Source organism: Rhipicephalus microplus, chromosome 4 (assembly GCF_043290135.1).
Source record: "Rhipicephalus microplus isolate Deutch F79 chromosome 4, USDA_Rmic, whole genome shotgun sequence".
Classification (NCBI taxonomy): Eukaryota; Metazoa; Arthropoda; class Arachnida; order Ixodida; family Ixodidae; genus Rhipicephalus; species Rhipicephalus microplus.
In genome coordinates, this window is record NC_134703.1 from 61,845,152 (window position 1) to 61,853,047 (window position 7,896).

General features: G+C 45.4%; 1 protein-coding gene across 1 annotated transcript in view; it reads right to left on the minus strand.

The window, feature by feature from the left end:
* Positions 1–6,944, minus strand: part of qvr (glycosylphosphatidylinositol-anchored protein quiver) — a 45,962-nt gene extending 39,018 nt beyond the window's left edge. Inside the window, exon 1 of the mRNA XM_075892854.1 lies at positions 6,790–6,944. Within this exon, the coding sequence (XP_075748969.1) occupies positions 6,790–6,844 (55 nt within the window). The 5' untranslated portion in view covers positions 6,845–6,944. The remainder of the gene's footprint in view (positions 1–6,789) is intronic.
* Positions 6,945–7,896: the final 952 nt, after the last annotated feature.

Genomic DNA, 7,896 nt, shown 5'->3' on the forward strand with positions numbered 1-7,896 from the left:
ATGGCTCTGCTGTAGAATACTTGACTGCCATGCAGAATGCTTGCGGTTCGATTCAGACAGACAGACAGTATATATATATATATATATATATATATATATATATATATATATATATATATATATATATATATATATATATATATATATATATATATATATATATATAACTTCAAGGAAAGGCACGATTGAAAGAACTTGCAGATAGCACATTTGAAAAGGAAATCGTATTTACTAACGTTTCGGCCGTGGCACGGCCTTCGTCAGTGTCCTTTTCAAATGTGCTATCTGCAAGTTAATTCAATATATATATATATATATATATATATATATATATATATATATATATATATATGTGTGTGTGTGTGTGTGTGTGTGTGTGTGTGTGTGTGTGTGTGTGTGTGTGTGTGTGTGTGTGTGTGTGTGTGTGTGTGTGTGTGTGTCCTGTCATTTACGCGCGTAATACGTCAGGGGATTCAGGAATACGTTCAGGTTGATTCTCACTTCTACTTCACTAGCGTGACAGCATACGCGAAAGGCAAAATAACATTACGTTGGAGACTTTGTAAAGCGTGAGGGAGAGTTGTGCGCAGTCAAAAAGAATGAAAACTACAAATACAAAAAACAGCAAATTCAGTCGCCATCTAGTAAACACAAAGTTCTTGCTGAGCGAAGATATTTCACCTCTGGCGAGGAGGAAGAAAGAAAGGCCCCGAGAAACGGAGCGGGGAAGAAGGAAGGGCCGTGTATTTTCCAAAACATTCTTCATTAGTGAATGCGAACAGAAGTAAAAAAAATTTAGGCAGTGACACACCGAGTACAAATTTTACTTGATTGAAGTTTAGTGAAAACTCGAAACACCGCTGTTCCTCCTGCTAATGGCGTATTCATTGACAGCTCGTTAGGGACACTGCCCGCTGAACACTCACCCCAAGTCTTCGCGGTGCGATAGAGAGGAGGAGCCTGCAGCAAAGCGAGAAAAAAGGCGGAGGGAAGGGGCGATCCTTTGGGCCATCCCCAGAGGAAGCGGCCGAATATCAGTTCTGAGAGGTATAGGTGCCACCTTGAACAACAACCGCATGCATTGTGCCAGCTTAGTACACAAAACATTCTGCGCAGACAGAGAAGCTTCTGCGGAAGATGTTTACATATACAGGTTTTGTGCAGAATAATAAAGCCCGGAAGAACGTCGCCAGCATGCCGATAAACTGGCAAACGATGCGCCTCTGGGTGTAGGTGTAATCGGTAGTCAGCCGACACCATGATGGCAAAAGAGCATGCACAGCTGGGAAAGGAACGTGCGAAGATCACATTCACCACTGGTCCTTCATGTTTGTAAAATACCGGCCAGTTATCTGAACAAAATTGAAAGAAAAAAAAACTTATCATATTTCTGATCTATCTTGTGTTCTCATTGTTCGTTACTAAATGTGTCTGTATTCACGCGCCTGCTTACCCTACAGCAACGTCGAAAATAAACTTTGTTAAGTGTTTTTTAAGTGTTAACAGGGTGGTTGTGACGTAATACTAATACGTTATGGCAATTTTCACTGTCACTTTAAGGTGTCGTAACACTGACATCGCGCACTTGGACCATTTGTCAGTGGTAGAGGCCAATCAACAAAATTTGATTAGGCTTGCTGGAATATAAATGAAAAAAGTGAATATAGAACAATGATCTGGTGACCGTCAGAAGTGAACTTTTTGTTTCGGACATCTTTGCTTTTATTTGAAGATATGGAAAAACGCGTGATTAAAGAAAAGAAATCGAACATATGAATTTTACAACTTTGTAACATAAGTCGGAACTGACAAACGGTGTCACAATTTCGAAATTCGTGTACAGATACAAATTAAATTATACAAAATCGGTGTGTTATACACTGCTACGAAGTGTGCCTTTAAACCGAGTAACACTTTCGAAGAAAAAAATTTAGCGTAATCTGTAAGTAGTTGTACCCAATTTGTCCAATTTCAGCGCTATAGCAGGTGTACCTCACACACACACGCACACACACGCACACACACACACACACAAACACACACAAACACACACACACGCACACGCACGCACACAAACACAACTTATACTTCTCTTGATGGAACGTCACAAACTTGTCAATTTAATTTTCTATTACAGAAATTCTGAGTGATCAATAGAGACCTGCTTATAAAACCTTGCTATAATTTAACTATTTCGCTCAAAAGCAGCAAGCAAGCTTCATTCAAATCGGTGCAGTGGTTGTCTCTAAAAATATTTACGCATCTTGCACGTATTTAAACGCGCGTCATCAGAGTTGGCCCCGAGTTTATGTAGCATTGGTTAGAAGCAACCCGAATTGACGACGTACGTCAAGTGAAGTTGGTTGTGGCTGTCGGTGCTACGAAACGACGCCTAGTAAACGACGGCTAGAATTATAATACCACATAGGTAGTGACAGTGCGCAGACAAACAAAATATTCACTGTCGATAATGTGTTTTAGATTATAAATGTACGAGTGAATCATGTAGAACGATTTATATAGCTATCTTGGTGACATTTTGTGGTACAGATGATTAAACCGTCATTCTTCTTATAATTATCATCATTCCGGCCTATACCACAACAAAGCCACTACAATTTTTCGTTCCTGCTGCGTCACATGGTGACAGGCCAAACCTTCTTTCCACTGCATAGGGCTGGCTGGTGTACTTCAAAACTAACCTGCCATTTCGTCTAACAATAGGCACCTACCGTGGAATGTCGAGTTGCCTTGTGTAGGCGATGCTACATTTGTCTCGCCTTTCCTTTTTTTTGTTTTGTTACCATTACAGGTATTTTGTCTTATTGAAGCATGTAGGTATCCGCTGTTTCTCTAACAGTATGCGCCTACCATATCACGTTGGATTTTTCTTTGTGTACGTACCCGATGCTACATTTATTACTTCTCTGTATTTTGTTCGATTTGATTTGTTACCAATTGCATTTATTGGAACTGTTTAGAAACCTGTGTATGCCCCCCCCGCCCCACCCTCATGTAATGTCTTAGGGCTTTTAAGGTGTATTAAATGGAACGAAATTATTATCGGCCAATGTATGTAGGACACTGTCGGAGACGTTGGAAATGCAGAGTCATAAGCGTCTATACATACCTGGCTGCACTCCCTCTCCCCCTCTAAAAAAGAGTAGTAGTCGCATGCACAATGTCCCTTGGTTTTGATATTTACATGCACGCTAAGCTACTTCCGCTCTCTATTTATAGAATTCTGTAGCGACTCACAAAAAGAAAAGCCAATAGAAACAAACGAACGAGAGCGATAAGGGATCCACCGCACGGTCTGTGCCTGAGAAATATCGCGTGAACCTCTCCAGAGGAAAGGCACCACACGCAGCCACTAAATGAGAAAGTGGGCTCGGGAAGCGGGCACTGTTTTAATAGAGGCGAAAAGCTGGCGCGGCTCCGATCGCTTTCGCTCGTTCGCTAATTGTAATCGAGCTGGACAGTCGAGTTGTTCCGTGACCATTTAAACGGGGAAATACCGGCAAACTGAATGGGAACTCCGCAAAGGAACTCTCAGTATGCCCATAGTGTCGTACGGTCTACTTCATTATTTCTTCCGTAACTTTATACATTTTTTGTCTGAAAAGTTCACCGATACGCAGAATTAAACCGCATTACTATTCAGGCCCGAAAAGATTCAAAGCAAGAATGATTCCGCAGAGCTAGTTGGCTCCATCTTTTCTTATCTGCACTGGGTGTGCATTGTTATTGAGTTATCAATCTTGCTCCTTTAAGGCTTGTATGGTGGTATAATTATGATGAAAAAGTTCATTCATTCATTCATTCATTGTAAGAGTCGGTATGTTGCAGGAGACAAGGAGGGAAAAAGCTGGTGAATGAGCTTCAGGGTGTAGTGCAAATGGTCGTTACAAAAAAAAATGCATACACGATATATTGCGCATGACTTATCAACACGAAAGAAACGTACTTGCACAGACAACGTAATGAAACTCTTTCGAAGATGTTTCTTTCACAAACAAAAACAAAAACAAGTGCACGGTGATCTTTTTAAAGCGAGTTTATGGCGAGGATATTGTGATTCACGAACGCTATTCAATGCATTTACACATTATGCATTGCATAGCGTTCGTGAATAGCATCTGTGACCAGTCGGAGGAATGTGCTTTTGCTTATAATCATCTGTACGTGTGTGTGGTGTATACGCAGTCCTTCTTACATGAGCATTTCGTGTATAGACCCAACGACAGAAGCACATCGACATTGCCATCATCAGCTAATATCAGTCAAAATGAACTCGACAACGTTCGCTACTTCCTGCATCAAATTCTACCCGATTTTTCGTGTGAATTTTTTTCTGAGACGACATATGACGTCCCGTGGTTTTGGCAGAATTAACGTAAGGTTTTCTGCGCGTATACATTAGCTCGTACTTTCTGTCGTAACCTACGGCGAACTAGCTAATTTAACTCACAAGGCGCCGGGTTGGTGTAGTAGATGGTTATGTACGTACGCTCATCTTTCCGTGTTTTCAGCGTTTGTGACCCCCGTTGGAGATGTAAAATGCAGAGAACACACAAACGTGCAGGTAAAAAAAGCCTGTCTGTCACCTATGGCCAGTGGCGTAAATGCAGAAAAGTTGCAAGGGAGGACCCAAACGAGATCATGGAGGCCATTTGTTACGGGTTGTATTTTCACTTACGCAACAATTAAATAATGGTTGGATATAAAATTCAAAAACGACCATAGGGTCCGAGTGCAATTACTGTATTGTTTTAGTCAATCTTCTTCGAACCGATCGAGCGGCTTTCGCTCTTTCCATAGTCCCACGCAGCTGGTAGGTATTGAACACAGGTAGCACTAAAAATAAACAGCCCTAAAAAGTTCAATGCTCTATGCTGAATTGTCAATTGACTCAAGTGTATATTGTGCTAAAGCTAAACGTAATGGGGGTACATTTGCAAGGGGTGTCACCCCCCCCCCAGCCATATTACAAGGGGGGTCCGGACTCTCCCACCCTGATTTACGCTAATGATTATGATGTTACCCAGTTATTTCGACAATGTTTCGCAGTACCACTACGGACCATTAAGCACCAATTAATCTCAAGTTATTCAGTCTTGCATTAACTTTGTTCTCCCAGATGTATAAAAAAGGGTTATGCTTCGCGAGTCATTACCATGCTTACTTGTATACACCAACACTTGCGTAGTACATCACAAAACGAACGTTCGAAGGGACGCACACATTAAGCGAAAAATGAAAATTCCTGTACAGCCCGAGTGCAAAGCGAGCGATGTCACGAGGTTCACAGAGAAAACGAACGGTGCGAAGGCTATGTACCACCACAAAGGAAGAAGCCTCGCAAATTGAGAGCCATGCCGCAGAAGCGAGCGCGCACGATACTAGCATCGCACGAACTGAAGGGCGGCCGGAAACGCGTCAGGTTGGAAAAATCTAAAGCGTTCGACCAGAGCTCCGAGTGCTTTAGTGTCAACGTCTATCTCTTAATGAACGTGTATAGTACCAGTTGTTGATGAAAGAATGAAAAGGTCTAGTTCTCTTCTTAACGCTGTACGTCCTCAAAGAAACAGCGCACCAACAATGCGCATAACAATGAAACTGTATTTCTGAAATGCCCGTACACGTTGTCGTATATATACACACTGCAATGATCGACAAAGTGCCGTTAGAGAAGCTGCGGCAAGACGAAGTTAACCGAGTGACCTTGTTTCGCGATCATCGCAAGCTGTCCGTGACGAATAGCTGCGTCGGACTCTATAGGCACCGCGCCTCAACCGAAGGAGGTTGAACGGAGGTACGTGCACTGCGTCGACCGGAGGCTCGTTCGACCTTCCTCGGGTACCTCGCCCGGAAGGTCACCAACGCTGAAGACAGCATCAGCTAATGTAAAGAAAAGCGAGCCGCTGGTTGATCAACATCATCACTGAACTGAGCTGGCCAAGGTTTCTGGTAAATCGAAAGCAAAGCCGTTCAACGCGGGGGAGGGGGAACTTGCTCACGGTGATTTCAGTAAAGCAACGTTTCAGCTGCACGCTGTAATGAGTGGATAACAACCACTCGCTGCCGATCGTGTCGACATTGCTCGTATTCACCGCAAAAACTGAACGGCAGAATGAGTATCGCGTAAGAAGAACGAAAAGAAAGCAGTTCCCTGCTGCTGCAGAGCGCTCGAGTCGGAGAGGCGAGCGCCGCAGGAAAAAATCACGGCTACGAGAAGCGAGCTCGAAACTAAGGGAGTGCTTACTTACATCGATAGCCGCGCACGCTATTCTGATCCGCTTCGGCTTGCATTTTCAGTATCGTGAAAAAGAGGGGAATGGGATTGAAAAAAAGAAGAGAATCGAGGGCGACGACGAAGAGAGGAAAAATAATACGCCGGTGTCAAGGTGAACACGGCGTGCTGCAGTTGGGTGCCTGCACTTTTTGGCGCGCGCCTTCGCTCGAACATCCCCAATACCGCGCGGCCTGCGGAAGCCCCACGCAAGTACACACTACGTTTCTCGCGAATGTTTCGACTTAGTGTTGGCGCGGAAGATCATGCAAAGTCGTTGGGCGAAATCAATGCGGAGCTTTTCCTTCGAAACGGCTCTATCTAGTAGAGAAGCCGAAACGGCTTCTCTACTACGGTGGCGCGCCAGCGCACCGCACCGCGCCACTGTCTTGGCGGGGCTCGCTGCGAGCACAGCACGGACTAGCGGCGCTCGGAGTCGCCGCAGCCACTGGGGTAGGGGTTCAAAACGCGTGCAAGACGCAGAGTGTGTTGCTGACCTGCGGCCCAGGTAATCCATGCGGGTGACGCGATGCGCCTGGGGCGCGCTGCCATCCGCCGCCGTTTTGCAGCTGGGCCGGGGGGCTCGTGCCCTGGGCTCGCCGGAAGGGCTGCCTCGGGATCGGGCGGCCGCCGGCCTTGGCGCTGCCTGCTGCCTCGCTTGCTGCTACATCCCCCTCCCTGCCTCGGAGAGCGGTGGAGTATCGTCACGTGACTCGGCGCTTCGCCATCGCGACCGGAGCGACGCCCCACACCGACGGAGAGCCCGGCCGCAGAGCGCCCGCTAGCCAGTGCCCGACGGGGAAACGGCACAGCGGCACAGACGGAAGGCTAGGGCGATACTGCGCCAGCTCATGCGGCGCCGGTAGGACAGTTGACGCTATCCTGCTGTGGCGTGCCTGTCCGCGATCAAGAGAATGTTTTCTCCTGGTCAAGTAGTGTCGTTTGCTCTAAAATGTGCGTGAAAGTTTGTAAACTCGGTCTGAAGTGTGCTCAGTGCGTTGTTACTGTACACTTCCCATTGAAATGGGGCAGAACAAATGAGGAGGCGGAGAGGAAGAGTCGTATGATAAATGTTGGAGCACTAACCAGAACAAAAATACTCAGTAAGCTGATCGGCAGGATGTAGCGGGTAACGGGAGACGTAAGGGCAACAAAAAGGAGAATACCAAGTGGAAATATGATGAGAGTGGGAAGGGGGGGGGAGCAGGTTAAAACACACAAAGAACGCAGGAACGTGAGGGTGCTGGCAAATTGAAAAAAATACTGGTCATCGCATGAACACTTTGCAGGCCTGGTGTTCACAGCATTTCAGTCGGGCAATAAGAAACTATCACGCGGCTAGTGCGATAGTTTTTTGTTGCTCTTATTATCTTATATCTTATTATTATGGATGCTAACATACGGAAAGCTTTGATGTTGTGACCGGGCCTGTTCTGTTCTAATTCACAAGTAATCCCCCGCCATGCTCGTAATACCCTAGTAGGGTTACTTAAGAGACAACAAGTGATGTCGACGACGACGCCGACGATCTTTGTTTATCTTTATTTTTACGACCGCGGAGAAATCTGCAAGCCGAAACAAAACTTTCATTGTGAACGGCAATG